The sequence below is a fragment of the Parus major genome, chromosome 12, assembly GCF_001522545.3.
Source record: "Parus major isolate Abel chromosome 12, Parus_major1.1, whole genome shotgun sequence".
NCBI classification, from domain to species: Eukaryota; Metazoa; Chordata; class Aves; order Passeriformes; family Paridae; genus Parus; species Parus major.
In genome coordinates this window covers 8,469,368-8,493,474 of record NC_031781.1, presented here as the reverse complement: position 1 = coordinate 8,493,474, position 24,107 = coordinate 8,469,368, and the positions used below count along the sequence as shown (strand labels likewise).

Genomic DNA, 24,107 nt, shown 5'->3' with positions numbered 1-24,107 from the left:
GCTAACCAGCAGCTCAGTGAATGTGTGTTGCAGTTGCTGATTTACAGAAGTTTTAAGTTTGTTAAGGCTCAGTATAGGCTGCAGACTTGTGAGTGATGGTTATAGGACACGAGGAGCATGCTAGAAAGCAAAATTAGCCTGCACTCAGGTCAGCAGAGAATGTGGGTTAGTTCAGCTGCCTTAGCACGTGAAGTCATGTAAAAGTATGCCTAGAGATAGGTTCTGTGTGTCTCAGAGCCCAGGTGCAAGCGGGTCTGTAGGAGAAGGGTTACCTGTGGTGCCGCTCTCCAGGCCGGAGCCATAGGCTGTGACGAGGGCAGGGTTGCCTGCCTGGCCAGGCTCGCCCACGCGCACTTTGAAAGGGCTGCCCACCACATGGCTCCCGTTGAACTTCACGTCGATGGAGTGGATGCCGTTCTCGTGGGGGATGAACCGAACGGCGTATTTATCTGCAACAGAGAAGGGGCTCTTCTGACAAATCAGAGGCAACAATCCAACCATAAATCACCAATTAAGCACAAAGCAGGGCTGATTAGTGATCCCAGCTCCTGAACGCCTTTGACGTATTTTGGGCCCAGTTTAAGTGAACTCAGCGACACGAGTTACTAAACTTGCATTTAAGCAGGAAAATGCTGTATTTATCACAGGTTTTACAGTTTGTGTTTTCACCTTGTTCACTAGGACTTGATCTCAACTGCCATCTAGTCTGAGGGTTATTTGCCTCGCTCATGCACTAAACATGAAAACTGAATCACAGCCCAATCTGTCAGCAGCTGAGGGAACCGTGTGTAGAAGAAAAGCAGCTGGTCAGAGCAAGCCAAATCTTACCAGTGAGCTGAGTGCTGCTCTGACACCACACCTTTATCTAATGAAGTCATTTACCAATTTGCTGATATTTCACATTTTTGATTGCGTGTTAACTCAGAGGCGGGACTGATCTTCCCCAGCTGGACAGCTGCTGTCTGTTCATAGTACAGACCATAACTCATACAGACTTCAAGTGAAAAAGAAAAGCCCATTGCTGAAACAGGTGTTCAGCTTTCTGTAGTGTTTGCTTACACAGCTTCCTTGACATTTCATGTGAAGGAGTGTGAATTAAAAATAAACTATTAGTCAAAGATCGAAGCACAGCTTTGAGGAATAAACTTCTTCCCTGGCTAAATTCAACAACCACATCATATTTAATTTATTACTAATGTCACTGTACCTGCACTGGCAAGCCAAGACTTAAATACTTCTATCTTACAGAAGTTTGGGCTCAGTCAGTCCATGGAAAAACATGGGCATAACTCTGACTGAACAGCTCTTGTCACCAAAGTCATTTTCCAAGCTACATGCTCACCCCTGGGACACGCTATTCGTAAGCCAAAGGAACTGAATTCCCTATGTGGCAGCAAGTGCTCTGGAGGTCATGCAGTTGTTCTGATCATCATCAAGCTCTGCTCACCTGGCTCCAGCTCAGACACATGGCACTCTTCGACAGCTCCGGAGGGGCTGTGGACTTTAGCATCGATCTTGCCCTTTGCCCCGTTCAGCCTTATAGCAAAGGATGCTGGCTGATTAACTTTTAATCCAGACTCCTGAGAATGCAACAGTCAGATTATCAAATTCAAACTTTCATTTCAGACAGCACAAGATCTGTGGCAGGGAAAATAACCACTTCAGCATGAGGGTTTTTTAGGTTTTAAGGAAAGGCAAAGTTGTGACTCGCATTAACTCTCAAATCAGGTCTCTCCCTCTTAGGGGGTGGCTGTTCAGGAGTCGCCCACGTTGGCTAGGCTGACTTTTCCCATGGTAACAGACTGTTTTTGGAAGCCAGACAATTGCACCACATCAAAGAGAGGCAGGTTTACAATACCAGTCACCCATTATCACTGAGGTCAGTCCTCAGTATTCAGGCATTTGATCTAAAGGATGCTTAAGCTATAGCTCCATTTTTATCCCGTTCATTCATTCCAGATTCATTCAGGGAAAAGCCTCTGATAATTCAAATGTCTGAAAGAGTAATATGCATGTTTATATTTGCCACAAGAGGCTGCATTTAGAACGCCACAAGATGTCTCAAACATGAGAAAGTAATTTAAAACATGAAACCAGATGTTGTGCTGCTGTCAGGCCATTGGTGGAAGGTGAGGCAGCTCCACATCTGAACCACAGTGGTCCTTGACCAGCACAGCCCATGCAGCTATCCAGCAGTAATATCTCACACTGAACATACTTTACCTCATTTTGTTTTCAACTAAATCCTGAAGAGGGAAATAAATGCAACTGAGTAGAACTGAGGTACAATGTATAAACAAGTCCCTGATATGGGTTTAATGGAGGCTGATGCTGCACAATGGACTCCGTTACAGAATACTCAGCTTTATCTGCCTCTCCAGGACTTAATTGAAGTGAGTATTCCTGTCAAAGAGTCTTTAAATGAAACACAAGGCAAACATCAATACCACAGTGACTAATTAACGCCCTTGTAACTCCTGGTTAGAAGAGATACTATCGTATCAGGCTGTCATGGTTCATTTACACAGCTGAGGTGGAGAATTCCTGCAGCCCAGGCAAACCCCTGGGGATCATAGCTGGGACATAACCAAAAAAAGCTTTAACTGGAGTACTAATCACCACTCAAGAAGGACTGAGGTACAGTATATTTAGACACAGATTCTCAGTCACATCCAAACTTCTGACATTAGAGATTTCAGTCAGGCCTCTAATGTTGTATTTTAATGCCTGTAACCACACACATATACAAATTATATGGTGAAGTTACCAGATGGGCCCAGACCAGCTACAAAGCTGTGATTCACTCTGAGATTCACTACCTTTCATGAATCATCTGAGCTGTGACTCTGAGGTTTTGTGACATCAGCCAGAGCAAATCTGCACCCTGACCTCATGGTGGGGCCACTTCTGTCTGCCTGGCCAGGCTGCAGTGATGTCCCAGCCGTGCAGCCCTGTGCTACCTCACCCATGGAAATGCAGCTCTTCATGCACGTGCCAAATGAGGAACTTGGTACCAGCACGATCACTGGTGGTTCACCTCTAGTTTCTGTAGTCCTTGTCCTTCCCCTACCTAATGGCACAGGAAACATGCCTTAGCTCCTTCAATGCTATTTCTGGAGCCTCTTATTCCTAATTCCCAAGTGTTACCACTTGTAGCACACTCAACTGAGCCCTTCTGCCTTTGAACTCTGGCTAGCCAGAGTGACTCAGGGATCAGCTGCCAAAAATCTCTCTGGCTGCAAACTGAGCTTGAAAACAAGCACCAATCAAGAGAAGGCTATTGCTAAGAAGAAAGGACAACCATTTTGGTTTTGGAGAACAAGGACGAAATCAGTCTCTGTGGTAAGCTGTAGAGATGTTTCCTTATGTCTCACCTGAAGACTAGTGACAGTGAGCCTGCGAGCATCATCAGAGGGGGCGATGACAGGAACCAGGTAGGGGCTTTCAGGAATGTGCTCATCATTGAACTTTATGGACACCTCATAGTTGCCTGCAAAGAGAAGAGAAGCAGTGAGTGTCCTTAGTTTCTTTGAAAGTCGCAATCAGTGCTGTTTCCATGTTGTTTGGTCTCAGTACATACCTGGCTCTTGAACTATATATGATGCACCACAAGATCCATCTTTATGGTCATCAAAGGTGATTTCTGCTTTACTTGGGCCTTCCACAGCAATAGACAGTCCTCCAGCTCCAGCTTCCCGTGTCCATATGCTGAACTCAGCTGTTGAAGCACATGACAGCACACACAAGAGTTAGTTTGCTGCTGTTGGTTCGTTACTTCCTCCTAACAGACTGAAGTTCCACACTTGAGCATATTTGAAGAATGGTAGCTTGCTCATCCCATCATCCTGGGAGATACTGCTTAGCAGCTTCTCCAGGAGGCTCCTGTTAGCCAAAACACTGCACTGCAGACCTGCACACAGCAGATTCTGGAGCCCACTGAGAGCAGAGAACTCACCTGGAACACCTGTCTCTCCACGCTCCAGCCCCGGGCCTCCAGCTCTGACTTTATGGGCTCCTCCCTCACCCAGTGGCCCCACGGTGAACTGGAAGGGGCTGCCCGGCACCGGCTGCCCTTTGTATTTGACATCCACAGTGTGCACCCCCATTTCTTGTGGCACAAAGCGGACACAGTAGGTGTTTTTGTCACACTCTACAATTTCAGCATCGAAGTTTCTCCCAGAGGGACTGGTTACCTGAGCTGTCATATCAGCACAATCAATTTCTAGCAGGAAGAGAATAAAAAAATGCAGATTAGAAAGTGACAAAGGGTTTTGGAAGCAGGATGTGAGCTCAAGTCCAGTACGAATAACAGAATAGACATGCAGATGCCCACTGCGTGCTCAGCTACCTGTGTGTTTCTGAGCAGAAAAACTGGCCAGCTGCAGCTTCCCAGGTGCTAGAGGCAGATGAAGTGTGCACTTATCCATCTGGGTAAGTGCAGCCAGCTAAGTCTGTCCTACATGATTCACAATTTCCAGACAGCAGAACAAACACTTAGCAGCCAACATGATCCTATAATCCTAGAGCTGGAGTGAGCTGTGCAGCCCATTCTCCAACCTAGTGTACACAGAATAAATTAAATTAAGGCCTCACCAGTATTTATTTCTCCATGTGTTGATCGTGGTTATACTTATTTTTAACTGTTTGAAGAGACAAATTACCAGTGTTTCTTCCCTAAGCTATGTTAATACAAGGATGCCTTTACAAAACTAAAGTTTGTATTTTCCCTGCTTTAAGTACCCAACATGCAAGTTGTGGTTTTGGGGATAAGGATGTTGTTGCTTACCTGGGATTTTTAGGTTCAGATCACATATGCTTCCTACTGTTGCAACAGAGGGAGCCCGTCTTGTTCGTGTGATGCTCTCCTTAACTCTTCCTTCACCGCTGATCTTCACACTGAATGGGCTGCCTGCAAGTATCACAGCAAGTCATTCCTCCTCTGCTTATTACACATGCCATAGAGGGCAGAAAAGAAAGCTTCTTTTGACTTCTAGGGGATGACAGGGGAACATTTATACCCAGTCAGGGTATAACAGTCAGGCCCATGTAACCTGAACAGTTTTGGATGCTTGCTGCCTGGGAAGAACCTCCTTGAATCTTTGGGACTTATGGTCCAAGCCAGATCACACAGCCCACCCACAGCTCCAGAGCACTGGTCAGCCAGGTAAGACTTCTGTCGTAGTAATCAAAAATTTGCCAACACCTCTGCTTACCTGGAATATGTTCATCTGCAAATTTTGTGGACACAATGTACACACCAGGTACAGTTGGGAAATAGGACACTTTGCAAGTTCCATCTTCCAGATCTTCAGTTTGGATCTCTACCTTGCTGGGTCCTTCAACTGCCAGTGAGATCCCACCATAACCTACAATATAGATAAGTTAGCCTCAGATTTCCAAAGCTCTGCTCTAAATCTGACATAAAATAGTCCAAACCCACAGCATGCACTAGTTGGTAGGTTTGTATCATAATGGGCACGTGGGAGTTGCATGATGCCTTAATGGCATTTCTGTACTCCTGATCAGTCAGAGGCACAGCATGCATTCAGCTCCTAAAATTCTCTGATTATATGCCTTTAATTTTAATAATGTTGAAAAGTTATCTACTGAGCTAAAAAGTAATCCAAGGTTCCATATTAAACCAACAGGGAAATAAGTATCTTCCTCATTTCCTTCTTGCAACAACAAATGATACTAGAGCCAGCACCACCCCAGTGTCAGTCCCCGTTGGCTGTAACAAAGACATGAGCCAGGACCTTACAAAACATATTCCAAGTTAATAGCACTGTCTGTGGTTAATAACTGACAATAATGACTGCGTTTAATGGCAACTGCTGCCTTGCAGCTTGTGACCTGGTGGTTGCATGCTGAGGGAGGCAGTGTTCTCGTGTAGATCTATATCTCCTAGCACCTCGTGGTCCCTTTGTGAGGGAACTAACCAGCATCTCTTGTGTCGACAATGAAGTCACACATTTCAAAGGTTCGTCCTTCTACCAAACCACGTCCAAAAACTCTTGCCCGTCTGGCATCCCCAATCTCAGACTGGACCACCATGATTGTTACAGGGCTGTTTGGTACATGGCTCCCGTTTTTCTTGATGCTAACCAGATGTTCTCCTACTTCCCGTGGAATGAATGAGATGCCTACAAAGCAAAGAAATGTGAGAAATTTATTCAGTTTTTATTCATATTATACTTGATTTAAATGCCTTCATCACACCAAGAAATTAAATACTGGAATAGCACCCTCTTTACTCATGTTGAAATATTGCTATCAAGTGGACCACAAGACCATTCATATATGCTGACAAAACCCACTCCAACTGCAACCTGGCACATCACATGCAAGCTATGACAAGAGATCTTTCCTCATGATTTTCTGTCTTTGGACAACTGCAGCAAACACTGTCAACTACTTGGTTGGACAACACTTTCTGGGAAGGAGCACAGAAATCAGTCATTTTACACAGCAAAGCAAACTGGAGTAAAGGCTATCATAGCCTCAGAGCTTACCAATGTGGTTATTGGGCAGTCTCTTCAGAAGACAAGGCTCATCACGACCAGACGGGGCTTTAATGCTGGCTGTTAGGAGACTGAGATCAGTCTCATTGATGTCCAACATGAAGTCAGCAGCAGAACCAAGCTTCACCTGAGACCGTCTTCTGTTATCATCTGCATACATAAAGAGAAATGAGTCATAAAACATTACAAGGTTAAATGCAGAGCAAGTCAGAAGACTTCAAATTCCTGCAACAAACCAGGTTCCCCATGTTTTCAGAGGTTAGTTTTTAATATGAAGTGCTTCCAGAAGTTTAAACTTTGTACCTGTGATCTTGGCTGTGAATGGACTGCCTGGAATGTGTTTGTCATTGTATTTGACCAGGATGCTGTAGTTTCCAGGTAAAGTAGGCAGGTACGTGACTGTGCATGTCCCATCTTTGTTATCAATGCAACTGATCTCTGCTTTTGAAGGTCCTTCAATAGCCAAGTCCAGCCCACCTAGGAAAAAAGTAGAGAGGCACTTCCATAAATCTTTGTGAACACCAGGTCCAAAGATCTGGTCCAAAGAGAAATATTCAGTACCTGGTACTGGAAATGGAGCTTAAAGGTGTGTTTTCAAACGACAGCAGCAAAATCAGCTCAGACCAATATACCAAGGCCACAGTTCTATTCAGTCTTTAGATTTACCTAACAGTGATTCCATACCCAGTCATCATCCACTAGATTTAAACTGCTTTCAGTTTATTTTTAATTAAACAAATCATTTTCACCCTGTACCAACAGGGTACATCTACTGCTGTCAGGAAGGGGCAATCAACCAGTTTTTTACTGCAAGTTACAGCCTGATATTTGCATAAGTCATCATATCAAAGATTCATAGTTGAACAGATGAATGTAAATTAAAGCCAATGTGCATAACACTACCAAGATGTTCCTTGCTTAGGGTAGGATTGGTTTAAAGAACTGACTTACCCTCTCCTGCATCTTCTGTGACAATGGTGAAAGTTGCTGGTTTATTCGCAACCCCATAAATGAGGCCAGGCCCATAAGCAGATACACTGCCACTGTTGGGGTAATTGACATAGAACTGCAGAGGACTCTCTGAAGGGGAAAAACCCAAAAAAGAAGCACTTAAGGATGAGTGGTCTGGACTACAAGAACTGATATCCATGTTCCTGAATGCCCTTCTCATTACATGGTATCTGAAAAACCTTATTGTGACTGTAACACACTTAAAAAACCAAATAAGCCTCTGCTTCTATCCTCAAAAGACACTTCTCCACAATTTGTGCCACATTCAGTCACGGAAGAGTAAGTGTTATTCTAGTTACCAGAGATAATCTTAAATGATGTTGTAAAGGATCTTGTTCACTGCAAGTTTATTTTTAGCATATTAAATCAGAACATGACTCAGAAGCAGGCTTTCAGTTCAGGCACTGATTCTGAATTTTAGTAGCCCAGAATTAGGAACTAGCACAGCACATTGTCTGACTCAATGAACCTGAACTAGTAAATTTGAAGGGTATCCAAAAATGTATTTGCCAGCCTCGGATTAGCTAAACTGGTGCACAAGAACAAAAAGTACAGTCATCAACAACCAATAATGGTTTCAAAAAAAGGCACAGATAGCTCTTCAGTCCAAAGTTAGATTTTGCAGCTGAGACAGTAAAAGGTTTGATTCATGACAACCTTCATGAAAGAAACACTATGGCACATCATCTTTCTATCCCAGCACAGAGTAGTGGTCTTACTGAACCAATACATCAGACAGGTCAGCACCTATGGGGGTGCTATATCCATAAAGTGCTGAAGAGACTGAAGTAGCACCATGTATCACACCACTGAGCTCCCCATTTCAGCTTAAGTTATCCTGTGTTTCTGTACAAACAGAACTAGCAGTCCCTCTCAGGCAGTGCTGAAAGTATTTTGTCTCATGTCTACACATCCTTCAACAGGTCTGCCCCTTTCTGCCCAGCTCCCCCAAAGCCAGCATGCCCAGAGAACTGCAGGGCAGCCACAGCCTCCAGGCGAGGCAGTGCTTCCACTGGGGAGCTGGTGAAGCAAGGACAAAAGAAGAGAAACAGAATGAAAGGCAGCGGTTTCTCTTTGTGAAGAAGCAGCCAGGAAGAAGGAAAGATTACAGCATAATATGCATGTGTGTTTTATTTTATTGCAATCAGATGGAAAGAGTAACTCTAGTATTTAAGCCAATCAGTTCTCCCCACAGTTTTGAGATTTTTTTTGCCAATGCAGTTTTAAGGATAAACACACACTGTAACCAGTAGTTTTGTTGAACACCATGGCAGTAAATTTCAACCTGAAAAACTGGCAGTTAGAAAATTGTATGTTTCTTCTTCATAATAAAATGCCACAAAAGCTAGTTTCCCAAAACCAAAATCCATTTTGAGCCTGGCTGGTACTATTAAACCACAATGGAAGCTCATATGTGCTGGCACTTACTCCTTTGCTTTAGTTCTCTCTTGCTTGCAGAGAAAGGGCTGCTGAATGGTAAAATATCCTGGCAGATCTTTCCACAGCATGTATGACTGATCTATAGAACCTCACCAGGGAGCAGATGCGTCAGCAGGACTCTGTGCTCAAATTTGCATCGCCCGCTTTGCCAGACTTACCTGGGATGTGATTTCCCATGTATTTTATGTGCATTTCATGCAGCCCAACCTCAGTAGGAGCATATTTCACTGTTACTGTGCCATCTTTGTTATCCACGATATCTGGTGTATCTGTCTTTCCAGAGGGCATGTGTACTTCACCTACAAAAGGCCACCATGGGAGTTACAGAAGGAGAAGCTGCCTGCTTCCCCTCTCCCACCCACAGAGAATTGTCTAGCCATTTTAAACAAGCATTTTAAATTGTTAAATTCCTTACCCACAGGCACAAATAGGAGACTAATGGGAACACTAACCAGACATGTTTTCTACTTAAGCTACATGAATACAAGGCAGTGGTAGACATCTGGCAAACAGTCCTGTGATCTTACAAACTCTACAGGCAGGGCTATTTGCTGCAGCCACAGAGCTTTTCACAGCAAACTGCATAAAAAGTACTGATCTACCTTGTAGCAAGGTGCTCCCTCTTCTGCTGCACTTTTGAAAAGGAAAGACTGACTTTTCCTTCAAGCTGGTACAGGCCAGGGCTTGGGGTGGGATTGCTGAACTAGAGGGCAGAGGGGATACAGGCTTTGTATGCAGGTGGTTAGTGCATCCAGGGTGCTACTGGAGCTCTGCTCTCAGCTGCCAGACCTGTAGAAGAGGGGTCACCTACTTTGGAGAAGGTATGTAACAGGAATGCAGAATTAACTGCTTTATAGCATCTGCAGAAAAGAAATAATTGGCTTATCAAGGATGCATGTAGCTGCTCCAGAAGGGAGCCTACAGTGCAGTAGCTCACAGCCTAGCACTGAAGGCCACAGTAACACCAAGAATCCCCTCACTTAATTCAAACCATTGAAGGGGCATGCCCTAGTTGTCCTCAGCGGGTGCCACTCAATGTGAAATTAAACAGCATTGTTGCTGGCAGGATACAAACCTCCCACACACACTGTGGTCTAGACCACCCAGTCTCTTAGCTGCAAATGAATAAACACACTAACAAAAAGCATAAACCTCCCTGAGAGGCACTCCAGGTACCTGTTATTTCTCCTTTCCTTACAGCAAATGGGATAACCATATCAAAGGGCCTGAACCCCATGCCGTTCATGTCTCCAACAGGAACATAAGCTTCTTCTGTAACCTAAAGCAAGCAAAAAGATGGGTCACTTCAAAAAGGCTGGCAGAGCCAAATGAGCACTGAGCAACTCCACTGCAAGCACAAGCAGAAGAGAGTGTGCGGTGATTATTGCAGCCAGACAAGGACTGGGCTCAACCAGAGCAGCGTCTGGTCAAGCTCTCCTTTACAACACCACACCACAGCAGAGCAAATCAAACACGGCACGGATGGAAGACATGCTGGAAAAAAGTAAAGAGATAAAAATGAAACACAAAGGGATGGAAGACAATGTAGTGCACACAAGACCCAAAGTGGCTCCATCTGAAAGGATTTAGTTGCTTAAGGCCTGGAAGAGAAAGTGATTTTTAAATGGGGAAGAATGATTGCAACACAAAATGGACAAAAGAAACAAGTTTCACAATGCAACTCTGAACTCAAGACACTGTGATTTTACTGGGAAAACAAAGCAGTGCACTCAGGGTGCTTTTGCCAACAGCAGACATTTCAGAAGTGGAAGCTGTGGGTGCAGTGATCCTCTTCATGTTTACATGAGTTTACTTGGAGACTCCCTTCAAGCAGCAAAGAAAAAACAAGGTCTGGATCCCAAGAACAATTGATGAAACAGAAAGAATGAATACAGTGACCAGAGCGATCAAGCAGTCCCAAGAAGCAGGCTGTCATCTGAAATGGAACACAGATGGGGAGCTGAAAAATGTAAAACTTGTGTACCCAAGGGCGGAATCCGGCGGGGGAAGCGCCCACTGGCTCCTGCGACTGTGCGGCGACATCATCTGCATCTACAGCCTGGGCAGGGGCAGAGGCAGGTTAGTTGATATTAGACAGTACTCTGGCATGGAGCCACTCCCACCTTCCACAGTTTAGAACATATTGCTTCTTCTAGCTCAACACTTTCCTCCCACTGTGCAGCCCTCCCAGTCCTCTTGCCATAGCAAAGACCCAGATCCAGTCAGGGAAGCTGGGAAACTGCCCTTATCTGCAGGCACTGGGGGAAGTCACCAGTTGCACAGCAAAGGGACAAAGCCAGTACGTACTGTTGTTGGATGTTTGGGAGGGAAACGGAAAGCTGTGCTTGAACACTGGTGGAACTGAGTATCAGAGCTGCTTTCTTATGGGACTGATGCAGTGAGGGAAGGGAAAGGCTTAAACCCAAGATGAGAGTCCTTGAGCACTGTGCAACATGATGTGCCAGCCGGGAGGCTGCTGTGGGAAGGCTGCTCTGGCTCATGCACTTGGGTGAATGACCCAGCCCACGTCCAGCCATAGCAGCAAAGCCATTCTTCTGATTCATAGTTGGGACTGCGCCTTCGAGACGCCAAATGTGTTTTCCCCTGGCGCAGCCGCTTTTCTCACCAGGCATGCCAAGAGCATGACTTGCAAATTCCCATCTCTCCCATTAACCTGACATGAGTGGCTGGGAGTGACACCCACGCAGACTGCTCCCCCAGGCTGAGCCATCCCAGCCCCTTCTGCCCATTTACACCACAGCAAAACACCCTAATGAGATAACCCACTGGAAACTTCTGCATGGAAGGACTCCACTAAGAAAACTAATGCAAAACAGAAATGCCACTGTTTTGGTGTTCTCTGTCCCCAGCTGAGACACCCAAGTCAAACACATACTGTATCAGTCAGCTAGGAAGTGGGAATTTTGGCTGGCCAGGATTGGGCTCCCTGACCTCGAGAGGCATTTCCTGTGGTGAACCTTGAGCAGCAACTAAGGGAATCATTTCTCTCAAGGAAATCTTCAGACACCCGTAGCAATCTGCCAGGATGACAGGTAGGAAAAGCCAGAGTTGCTGACCCCAGGGACTCGCCTGCAAGCTCCATCTGGACTCAGTACAAGTACAGTCCTGTGATTTCAGGGACAGAGATGCACCAGAGGCTGCTTTGGCTGAGATTACAAGACCAGGAATTGTTTTACCAACACAGAGATATTCTTCACAAGAAGGGCTTCTGTGAGCTCTGAGAGGCACCTAGTCTGCTTCTCAGGGCCTGGGATATTGTTTGCTAAATGTGGAGTACTGCATGTTGGAAGGAAGATAATTAGAAGGAGGGGGAATTTGGCTGTAACAGTTTAAATAGCACTTACAAAACATTTTTAAGTGTGAGCTAACAGTCTGCTTCCCTGGGATCTGTCAGCAGACCGTTCCTTATTTTGGGATCAACTTAATAAAAAGGGAGAGACAGAGAAGGCAGAGCACTGTTATCTGACAATGGCCAACATAATTAGTTGTAGAAACTGATTACAACCACCCTTACATCATTTAGAAAAAGAACTACATGGTCAGGAAATGAAAAACAAATTGCTTCAGAAAAGCCAAGTCTTCATCCTCTGATGGTTTCTATCCCACTTCACTTAACCGTATTGCCTGCTCAAAATAAGCTCTGCAAGGAACAAGGATTCATTATCTCCTGCTATCCTAGTAAATATCTGAACAAACATTTACACACAGAGTTAACCTATTGCTAAATAAAACACAGCAGCAGGAATCTGAGTGGGAGGTACTTCTGGAGCAGAACTGGCTTACCATGACAGTGAAAGGACTGTTGGGAATGTCCACCCCACCAAAGCGGACATAAATCACATAGGTTCCTGGTTTGGCCGCGGTGTAGAAGATATCGTAAGTCCCATCCTCATTTTCAACAACATCTGCTTCAGCTTCTGTCCCATCTGGCGTGAGGACGGTGCACGTCACTTTTCCCTTCCCTGCTGATTTGGCGTCTACCACAAAACCAACCTCCTCACCAGTCTTCACAGTGGGTGCAATTCCAGGACCTACAAGGCAATTTTCATTACAGAAAGTATTCACAAGACAGTTTTCCCAGGCAGACCGCCTGTGAGGTGCCTGGGGAGCATGGCACCAAGACATCGGTCCCAGGGAGCCACAGATGTGGTTTTGGGAGCAGATGTACAACAAGGGACATTTGTAAAATTGGTCAGCACAGTGGTATGCAAGAGCTGGCTCCCAGTTCTCCTTCTCCTCTGCAATCAGAGAGGCTGGATGGGAACAGAGAGGAAAAAAGCTAAGTCTGAAGAAAGCAATGCCTTAACCCATACTGTTATCATCCTATTCCTTTATGCAGAGCCAAAGGCACTTTCTTCTGCCAGCAACTCAGCTGCACTGCTTTAATATAAACCTCCCTGTGTAAAAAGCTATAAAAGGGCACAGTAGCAGCCATAGCCACATTTCCTCCACCATTATCCACAAATGATTTTCCACTGTTCTGCCACACATCCCAAAAAAAGAACACCATGCAACAATGCCAAAATTGTAGCAATCAGATCTAGCTTGAAGAACACTGTGTTTAAATGAGAACTATTATGTCTTATTTGCAGTAGTACATATTGAATACTCCTGCTTCTGACCCCCACTTGTTAACAGGTAAATGGCTCATTTTCAAGTAGCAACAAACCTGCTGGTTTAATCCCCTGGCAGTATTCAAGCACTTACTCCTATGGTGATTGTATTTCAGCTTTACAGCGCTGAATCAGAAGCACTTCTTGGAAATACGAAATTTTAGCTGGCATCTGGCAGTAATTTCCATCTCAGTTACTTTGAATAGTTAGTGACTCGAGTTACGTGGAAGAGTATCAGATTTACCCATTAGGGCATCTTTTAAACAAATTTTGAGGCAAAGAGGATATCTCTTTTTTTCTTCCATTGTGTCAGGAATGTATTTCTGTTTAAAACACCTTGAAAGCAGCCAGCTCCTGGACAGGCTTCAGGTGCACTCTAACTGCACAATGCCCAGGTCCAGCACAATGCCCACACACTCTCCAAAGATCTACAACAACAGATTAGGTTTCCCCGTTCAATTTGGCCTTGCCTACTTTATTTATTTACTCTACAATCAAGGGACTTAATGTTCAGTGGTATTCTTGTAACTAGTTCCTTCTGCTCCCTGCCAGAGCCTCCTGGGAGGTGGGAGCACACCACAATGGCCAGCCCAAAGCCATGTTATATGAACATCCGTCCTTAAAATCTGTGTGCTCCTACAGCAAAAAATCTGGAGTCTCCTACCAAAGCAATGTTTTTTTGAGTCATAGTATTATCTTATCTTTAGGTTCTCTCCTTCCCAAAAGCCTGTTCAGACCTGGGACAATCTTGACCAGACAGAAAAGCAGCAGAAACCTCCACAATTAACACCCAGCCTGAATAGGCTTTGCTAATATAGAAGCACATGACTAGCTATTTACATCCTTAAAATTAATTGCAATGAAAAGCTTCTTGCAACACTCAAACGCTCACTGTGCAAGGAACTTGATGCAGTGGATACATACATAGGTGTAATTTTTAAATCAACCTCACTGAAGTTCTCAGATAGATTTATTAATGTCAAAATAAGCATCAGATAGTTGCATCTGGCTGTTTATAACAGCCCAGGCAATCTGACAGATTTTGCTACAGGTTGCAAGCGATACCTGCTCACCCACAGGGTGGACACTTCTTTATCTTTAGGAACACACCTTTTGTAAGAGCAGCCAGACTACACAAGTCTCAAGGCCATCTTCTACACCCATCACATCCACTGCACCATGCTCAGAAGGCAGCTTTACACCCAGAACAAACAGTAAAGAGAGGAATCAAACACTCACCTGTGGCCAAACACTTGCTGGCATCCCCAGCTGGAGATGCCCGGATCCGATAGGGAGAGGCCGGGATATCATCTCCACCATACTTCACACCGATCGTATAGCGGCCCGTTTTGTCAGGGACATAGGTGACTGTGTAAGTGCCATCCTTGTTGTCATGAATGTCCACTCTCTTGGGTTTGCCCTCTTGGTCCTGAGAAACACAAACCAGAAGATTTAAGCACTATGAAGGTTTTGAATTTCCTTAGCTGGGCATCAAATCTGTTCACAACCGTACTTAGGTGGCCTCAAACAGATACAGAACTGCAGCTTTTTGAAGTTCAAAGATATTTTGCTCAAAGACTAGTAATAAAAATAGAGTATTATGAGCAGAAAGCTATCAGACATGATAAAATAATTGGTGCTATCATTAACTACTCTTCAGTTGATAAAAGAATGTTTATAAGAGCAGCAAGCTGTTTTAATGAACTTTATATTAATTGCAATACATTCAGGCTTCACTGTCATACTATTGTTGGAAATCAAGAACATTTCCCAGGTCCCTGGGGCACAAATGGGCAGTCACACAGTGCAGCTCTGTCCTGAATAAGCACTGGGTAGCACTGGGCAGCTGCTCCCTGAAGGGTTAGAGGGCAGGGAGCAGCTGGAGCCTGCTGTCAGCCCTCCTGCACAAGGCATCCAGCTGCTATCACACTGCAAAATCTACAGGTAAAAGCAGATCTATGCAGCCCTTCAACTACCACTTCTCATCAGCTGCAAAGTACAAAGCATTTTAGAAAGTCTTCCAAGCCTGCTTACAGGGAATCACATGTTGACTCCATTTTGTATGTAATGACTTCACACTGCCTAGGGTACAGCATAAGCTGCAAAGGACTTGAGAATTTAGGTACACCATGAAAGAGATTACTTCTTTCAGGAAGGCTTGTGAAACATTTGACATTCAACAGCTCAGAATAAGAAGCAAACAAATGCTGCCAGAAGGATCACCTATGTACTTCTACCATACAGGACTTGTGGAACTTGATATTTAAAGCCCCAGCCAGGCTGCGAGCTCTGATAAGCATTTTGGATCCTTTAAGAGCACACTTGCATGCTAGAATTAATGGCAACTGCTGTGGTGCATCTGAGTAGGCACTGAGACAGAACAGGAGCAAGAATGCAGAAGGGCAAGTACAACCAGGCATACCATGACCTAGGTATGCCAGAGCTCAGCAATATGCTTTATGGTCCACTAACCAGACATCTTTTTGCTGAGGCCAGAGAGTCCAGGCAGCAGAAACTTCCGAAAGAGCAGTAACAAAGATAAATCAAAACATTCCTGCAGTATCTCCTTAAGCAGCCTACGACTTCTGGCAACCTTGAGGGAGACGTGTGTGGTAATTTAGCATAATGTGATGCTCAGAGTTATCTCATGGCCTTGCTGAACACTGCTAGAAGACTGCCTCCATTTCAAATGCATTCAAGTATTTTCATAATCTTACAAGAAATTACCTATCTCATTTTGGGCTTTTGCAAAGTGTAAGGTTAGGCAAGAACCAAATAGAGCATATCTGATGACTTTAAGACAGAAGTTTCACAAAAGCACTCACAAGAGCTTCACAAACGCAGAGTGCAAGACTTTCCTGTACCAGACCTTAGGGTCCAGTCAGAAGCCCAGAGTCCAGGACACTGGGTATGTCAGGATAAAAAGCTGTGGACACTTGAGAAAGAAGAGACTCCTGCACAGCTAGAAAACATGCACCCTGTCCTGCTTGGTTTTGTTACTTACCGTGATCTGTACTGCCAGAAGTCCCTGCCCAGCATCCTTAGCATCCACAGCAAACTCCACAGGCAGGCTGGCTAGAATGCCATAGGAACTGAGCCCTGGTCCACTTGCTGTCACTTTACTGGCATCATACGTAGGAAGCACCTTCACCTTGAAGGGACTTAAAGAGCAACCCATTATTTCCCCTCCTCCCAAGTCAATGTCTGATAGTTGCTGCAGTACACACTGAGTTGTATATGGATACAGCACTCTTAATACTGTCTGCTGCAGGTGCAGTGGGCTTAAAACACCACTGAACCTTGAAGTAACACAAGGAGCTGCACTGGTTAAGTAGAAAGGACCACAGGGAGTCCTTAAATGGTGCTCATGTGCTGGGAGAACACATGGGGACTGTTAAATCTTCAGTTCTCCGAAGTTTCTCTTATCAACTTACCTTCGAGGAATCTCTTCATCAGCATATTTGACAGTGATCATGTAGGGTCCCTCCTGCATAGGGGTGTACACCACCGTGTGGGTGCCATCTCCATTGTCTACCACATTAACAGGTCCCACGACACCTAAAAAAGCAACATATTATTTTCTCAGCTATGCTATTAAAATACAGTCAATTGCTGCACAAAGCTACAAGATGCATTGCTTATTTAGAGCTGGCAACAGATTTCAAAGTTTGTTTTTTTTAAATGAAAGCAACAGGCATGGATCAATGATCAGTTTCCCTTATTTCGTATTCAAAGCCATTGATGTGAGATAGATTTTTTTACCCACTGCTCTCTGGGCTTCCATCTTCTTGCTGTAAACAAAAGCTACCATGAAAATACTGGAGAAAGATCTGCCTTTCAGTACAGTCTAGGTCAAGAGCAATTGCTCAAAGTGCATTGAAGATCTTTCAAGACAGAAAACAAGTAATGCTTTTAATTGTCTGAACTGTCATTTACAAGATTACTTATTATTACTGGGATTCACTGCACAGAATTGAGCCCTGAAGCCAGTTGGTGTGTAGCATTCACCAGCTGAGTCTTTCACAATCAGGTGTTTAGAAAGGCAGGATTGCTGCCTAGGCAAGAACACCCTGCAAGCTGCCAAAGACCTAAGAAAGTAGGATCAATTATTTCAATTTGCATTAAGATAAATCTACAACAGATTGTATGACATATCAGTTCAGATTAACACACAAACCAGTCTACAATTACAAATTGGCTTTAAAACACAGAAAGGATTATCAGTAAAGCAAGCACAAAAGAAATGCATATAGTTGCCATGCACAGCCTAAAAGCAACACCGTTGGTTCCCACTCCCTCCTGCAGATGATGTTGCCAACCGCATTTCCAAGAAGCAGAATTGCCAGTAGTTACTGAGAGTTCAAACCTGTCTCAGTGCCACCCTTTGGACCACCTTTAAAGAAATCTGAAATTGCTTTCAATGGGGAACGCCATCCCTGGGAATCCATCGCATCCGCTAGAATTAAAGAAGTGTTACCTGCAGGGAACCTGCACAGCAAGACCTGACACTCCACTGGGGAGACAGCTCTCACCTCCCAGCAAGGGGAGACTTCCATCCAACAGGTACTTGCTGCCAAGATACTGTGCCACTGGGACACAGCTTTCTAGGTTAATGCAAACACCATTAATGCTATCACTCAAGGGCCTTGCTGCTCTCTGGGGACCAGGAAGCAATTTCACCATGATTCAGAGACTTCTGCGATCCACTGACACAGGTTTCCCAAGTCACTGTTCATACGTTAGGCTTTGGATTTACTTTTTGATGTATAAGACTTAACACACAGTTGTTCACTGGTTATGGTTACTCAATCACTTCTCCCAGCCCTGCAGATTAGGTGATTAGGCTAAAGCCATCAAAGATACTGTCCAAAGCAGCACTACCTAGGATACAGCTCTCCTTTCACAGCATGACATGTGGGTCAGCTGCCAAGGGGCACATGACAGGATGATGATGAACAGGACCAGAGGGAAATGCTCATTTGAGTGGCATCTCCACCTTTGCAAGCAGGGCCAGGACCATGCCCAAACACAGATATGAGCACAGCCAGATAGAATACTTGGGTTCTTACCTCTGGGACCCGTCACCAGCACTTCAAGAGGTGCTATTCCTGCCTTGCTGGTGTCTACAGTAAAGGACTGGGGGATTTTGGCTCGAACAGCTGTACCCAGACCTGGTCCTGCTATCTTCACCTTGCTGGGATCCACAACATCCTTCACAGGAACCTTGAAAGGACTGCCTGGAAGTTGACATAGTGTTAAACACAATGTTAACAGTTACAGAGAACAAGAGATCTTTTTTCTCTACTTTTCCTTAGGCGTTTTTAAAATGATCCCTGTGCTGTAGGCAGGAATGACAACCCCACAGTCTCCACACCACCCCTCTGCTTCTGCAAAAGGCATTAGTGTAACGATGGTGCTTCTACATTTTCACAGAATTCTGGACAACAGTTCTGTTGTGACCCATCTGCTTCTCACACCTCAGGAAAAAAACCAAACATGAAAGAAATCAGAAGTGTGAATGAAGCATCGTGGAGGCAACACATTTCCTTATATCTTACTAAGTTCAGTATGTCAACAAAGAGAATGGGAACAACAGGAAACATCCTTTCATATTGCAGAACAGGATCTTTAATGCATCCACATACCAATTTTCATTGCCTACAGTACTACACACCTCTTGTGCATAATATCAGTTACTTGTCAAGGGTTAGTGTCCCTTTTCCTGTCCCACTCATCTGTACCCATTTGAGAAAATGCCACTGCCATTTCTGCCTGAATTCTGAGGAAAATCACATCAACATCCTACAGCACAAGGGAGATGCAGCCAACTGAGAACTCTGAGTCCATAGTTTGACTTCTTCCCTCTTCTGAAATCCACTAAGCAAAAGCTCTTACCAGGAATATGCTCTCCCCCATACGTGATGTTAACATCGTAATCTCCTGGAACATAAGGAACATACTCGGCACTGCAGCTCCCATCCTTGTTATCTTTACAGCTAATTTTAGATTCTGAAGGTCCTTCAACAGTTATTCCAAGGCCACCAATTCCTGCCCCTCTGCAAGACAGAAACACACATTGTTAAGAGTCATCTGTTTCCAAAGCAGCTTTGTAGCCTTCACATGCTCTGATTTTCATAGTTTTTAAAAACGTGGTATTCTGACATCCGATGTTCAGCCTTCAGCGTGTGCTGGCATGCAAAGCTGTTCAGCACTACCTCACTCAAGTTTTCCTAGAATTTTCTCCTCAGTAACTATCAATCCCTAATGTCAAATGTTTGCAGAGCGGAGTAGATGAGTAGACAGTCATCAGCTGGACACAGCTTGGCCTTTTTATAAACATTTGTACTGAGTTTAGCATTCTACATTGCACATACCACACACTCCTTCCCCCCTCACATATTCCTTCAAGATCAAACAGGCCTCATCACCTGGTGACAACTGAAAAGGCATTTGGCTGATTTGTGAAAGCTTCTGTAAGTCCAGGTCCTTGTGCCTTCACACGTGATGGATGGCAGCCCTCTGCAACATTCACTCTGAAGGGACTATTTGGCACAGGCACACCATCATACGTCACGCTGACTGTGTGCGGACCTGTTAAGAAGAGGGAAACATCTCCTGAATTCCCTAAATATGCGCTTCACTTAACATAATTCTACAAGATGCTACAGACTTAAATGTCAGTACATGGGCAAGAGTTTCCTGTTACATTTCACAAGACTTCACTAGTATTTTGTAACTGAGATTCCATCTACACACTGCTCTTCAAGTTACCATAAAAGTCAGTTCTTCAAGTTAAAATTCTGCTGCTTCCTGCAGAATTAGCTCCTCTACTGGCAGACCTCTTGCAAAGATGCCAAGAAGTTACTGGCAGACCTCGGGGGTTTGCCAAATGAAAGTGGCAGAAGAGCTGCTTGCTCTTGGTTTTTCCCTTTCAAGCTAAAGAAAACAAGCCCCGGGGTTACCCTTTTCAAATGGTGTGTACTCCACTGAATATGTTCCATCAGCGTTGTCTTGGATGAGACAGTCTGTGGGGGAGCCAGATGGGCTCGTGATCTGTGTCCTAATGTGGTCACCACCAGCCTTTGTTAGAGGTCGAGCATCCACAGTGAACTCAGTTGTAGCTTCTCGGAAGACATCTACAGGAAATATTTTGAAGAGTCACTTCAAGAAGTGCATATATTCCAACAACAAAACATTTGGTGAAGCAGCATGACAAACAACTTGTTTGGGAACATGAGACTCCTGTCTGTCCAAGGATCACCATGGAAACATGCAAGGCTATTAAAACTTTCAACGCTCAGAATACTCAAAAAGGACTGCAAGTCCTACAGATTCTGATAAGAGAAGTTAGTCTCACCTTTTCCTTCGACTCCTGGCCCAAACACTTTAACTCTGCTTGTGTCCACAGCTGGCTCCACTTTGACCCGGGCTGGGAACTTAGGCACCTGCTCTCCTCCATATCTCATCTTGATGGTGTACATGCCAGCTAGGAGTGGCACATAGGTAACGACATAGGTCCCATCTTTGTTATCATCGATCTGGACCTCGGCTTTGGAACCAGTATCTGACACCATGTCCACCCGCAGGTCCCCAGGACCAGCTTCTGTGCAGTCGACATTCAGCAGCCCTGCCTCGCCTACTTTACCACGCTCCAGACCTGGGCCTGTAGCAATGACTTTAGAGACATCAAATGGCATTTCTATATCTGCCTTAAAGGGCGAACCAGGAATGTGAACTTCTTCAAAGAGGATGTTTACAAAATACTCTCCAGGCTTCGTAGGCAGGTAGGAGACAGAGCAGGTTCCATCGCCGTTGTCCGAACATTCAATTTTAGCTTCACACGGGCCTTCTACTGTCAAACCCAAACCTCCAGTTCCTGCCCCTTTGGTATCTATTGTAAATTGGGCTGGTTTTCCAACAAGGCCCCCTCGAAGACCTGGACCATGAGCTTTTACCTAAAAGAGAATATGCAGTTGAGTTAAATGGCCTTTTCCATGTTATTGCCAGAAGACTTCCTAGTTAGACTTGCTTGTATGTTGGATTTGATTAACAGACTCTTAAAAATACACAGAAAGCATTGTATCCTTTGACACTCAGCCCATTTTTACTGAAAAGCTGGTACTTCTCCTCCAAAGAGGTTTCTAGGCAAGGATATCTATAATCTCACCGTAGCTGTTTTTAAATAGCCATGGGAACTGAAAGGTAGAAATTTTAAAGTATTTGATGGCTATACACACTTTTCTTTAAATATATTTCCCTAGGAAAAAAAACATCTTAATACATCAGAGATGCTTAGCAGACAGACTTCAGTTAAATTAGGAGCAATGCTTAAATTTGCCACACTATGCAGGATGCTTGCCATATTTTTGATTAGTTCTATTTTTTTTATTTTTTTTTAAATACAGTGTTACAGGAATGAATTCTACAAGTCATGGAGGCTGCAAAAGGAATCAATGGGCACTCTGAGTAAAGATGTTCCTCAGTATGTTTTGGCCAAGACCAAGCCAAATCTCATGCAATAGCCCACAATTCAATTTTCAGGTATCAGCCCTATACTGTTCACTTACCTTGGAGGGGTCTGGAGGTAATGTGGCCTCCACAGTGTAGGGGCTCCCTGGGATTGGGTTGCCATCATAACTCACATCCACCACATACAGTCCTTCTTCCCGCGGAATGTATTTTGCAGTGCTGCACTCCTTACCCAGAACAGGTTCCACAAGACATGGCACAGCTTTCCTCATAGGACTGGAAATATTAACCTCCAGTTTACCTTGCCCACCGGCTCCTTTGGTATCAATTACAAATTCCTGATCCTTCCCAACTTCCACTCCTGAAGAAGACAAAATCCATATTACATTACTTAACATCAGACAGCAGTCCAAGGAATCTCCCATGCACACATCACTGATGGAGCAGCTACTGGCAGAGCCCCTGCCCAGTCTGCATTCCTCCGAAGGCAAAAAACCCTCCCAAGCCAAACAAACAAAAAACACAAAACAAAACAAAAACCCAAAAACAAATGCTTTGGTTAATTGACACTACAAAGCTACAGGGGAAAATAAGCCTGTAAGGTGTGGTCTGATAGTATCAGAGGCTCATTTCAGGAAAGACACAATATTTCACAGCCTTAAGTTCTTCCACTTTCAGATAACAAAAAGACTGTATGAATGACACTGTGCATTGTAACAGTTTGATGCATTTGAATAGCTGTCTATCCCTCAGGGAAACAGATTTCATCAGTAAGTGCTCAGTCTGGTGAAGCCTCCAGCTCTGCTCACCACAAAGGACCAAACCTCAAACACATTTTCTCCACATTACCATGTAATCTTAGCAAGAAAGAAAAAAAAAAAAAAAGGAAATCTAAATTGAAATTCAGTCCTCAAGAGGACCCTCTAAATAAGTGTGGTCAGGTTATAAAGTTGGAGCTGGTTGATCCCCAGCTGTAGCAAGCTAAAAAGGAGATTGTTTTGCCTGCTCCTGTTCCAGCAGGACGTGTTGGCTATCACCCAGACTCCAGAGACCCTTCAGAAGCTTCCAGCCCACGGGTACTTACTGTTTTCGAGTCCATTGACTCTAACTTTGCTTAGGTCTAGAGGAGCAGCAACGCCCACCGTGAAAGGGCTTTTAGGGATAGGATCACCACCGTAAGTTACCAAAACCTTCATTGGACCCTAGTTGGAGAATTTGCATGTTAGCTCAGTTCCTCACTTTGCACAGACACACCAACACCCAAGCAGCACATATCAACTTACCTCTACTATCTGGCCACAGCCAAGCTTACTGCTTTATGGACACTAAAGCTTTCACAACACTGCAGCCCTTCCTTCAAAGTACTGAATGGTTTTTATTTAATACAGGAAGGGCAAAAAAGACAGTTCTTTCCAACCTTTATTAGACTACATTCAAGCTGCCTGGCAAAGCCTGCAGCTCAGGCTGGCTCCCACCCTCCCAGAGCTCAGACCCGACAGCTGAATGAACGTCCCACTGCTCCAGACCAGGTATCCCCTTCCACCACATGGAGAAGCCAAAGCTAAGAGGCCATATTATTACAGCATCTGAAATACCAGGGGTTTAAGCTCTACAAGTCAGAAAGATTAATGCTCTTGTGTATTTTGGCTGGAATGCTGCACAGCTACGGCAAGCTCCAGCCCATGATGTGTGTTCCTTTTATTCTCTCCTACCGCAGTCCATATTTTAGCTATATTCACTGTTTGCTTACTTTTCATTCTTGGCCAGTTATGCTCAAAAATGAAATAATCATGGATGTTTCATGCAAGCTAGTGAATAGCTTTCCATGATTATTTTTGGTTGTTTCTAGAAAACACACACACGGGTAGCTGTAGCAACACCACGAGATAGATAAGGCCAAATAAACAGCATTAAACCAAGGCTGCTCTGTGACTGACGCTGCCCCTCAGGAATTTAACTACCTACTCCATCCTTCCCCTGCTCTGAAGAGTTCACAGTCCCATTCACAAGCTACTGCTTAGGAAACTGAGAT

General features: G+C 44.4%; 1 protein-coding gene across 3 annotated transcripts in view; it reads right to left on the bottom strand.

Annotated features, from left to right (window-relative positions):
• FLNB (filamin B) overlaps nt 1-24,107 on the bottom strand; it is a 71,338-nt gene that overhangs the window by 6,000 nt on the left and 41,231 nt on the right. For 2 of the 3 annotated variants that reach the window (XM_015641048.3, XM_015641050.3), the window contains exons 19-43: nt 23,160-23,277; nt 22,174-22,436; nt 20,964-21,561; nt 20,569-20,742; nt 20,035-20,197; nt 19,502-19,662; nt 18,676-18,843; nt 17,041-17,164; nt 16,611-16,767; nt 14,846-15,035; nt 12,777-13,024; nt 10,957-11,031; nt 10,149-10,251; nt 9,131-9,271; nt 7,473-7,601; nt 6,825-6,998; nt 6,513-6,671; nt 5,940-6,143; nt 5,214-5,366; nt 4,787-4,909; nt 3,956-4,222; nt 3,581-3,718; nt 3,375-3,490; nt 1,448-1,580; nt 273-449 (exon numbers count right to left, since the gene is read on the bottom strand). In XM_015641048.3, coding sequence (XP_015496534.1) covers nt 273-449; nt 1,448-1,580; nt 3,375-3,490; nt 3,581-3,718; nt 3,956-4,222; nt 4,787-4,909; nt 5,214-5,366; nt 5,940-6,143; nt 6,513-6,671; nt 6,825-6,998; nt 7,473-7,601; nt 9,131-9,271; nt 10,149-10,251; nt 10,957-11,031; nt 12,777-13,024; nt 14,846-15,035; nt 16,611-16,767; nt 17,041-17,164; nt 18,676-18,843; nt 19,502-19,662; nt 20,035-20,197; nt 20,569-20,742; nt 20,964-21,561; nt 22,174-22,436; nt 23,160-23,277 — 4,456 coding nt within the window. The remainder of the gene's footprint in view (nt 1-272; nt 450-1,447; nt 1,581-3,374; nt 3,491-3,580; nt 3,719-3,955; nt 4,223-4,786; nt 4,910-5,213; nt 5,367-5,939; nt 6,144-6,512; nt 6,672-6,824; nt 6,999-7,472; nt 7,602-9,130; nt 9,272-10,148; nt 10,252-10,956; nt 11,032-12,776; nt 13,025-14,845; nt 15,036-16,610; nt 16,768-17,040; nt 17,165-18,675; nt 18,844-19,501; nt 19,663-20,034; nt 20,198-20,568; nt 20,743-20,963; nt 21,562-22,173; nt 22,437-23,159; nt 23,278-24,107) is intronic. The other variant, XM_015641049.3, reaches the window with a different exon arrangement.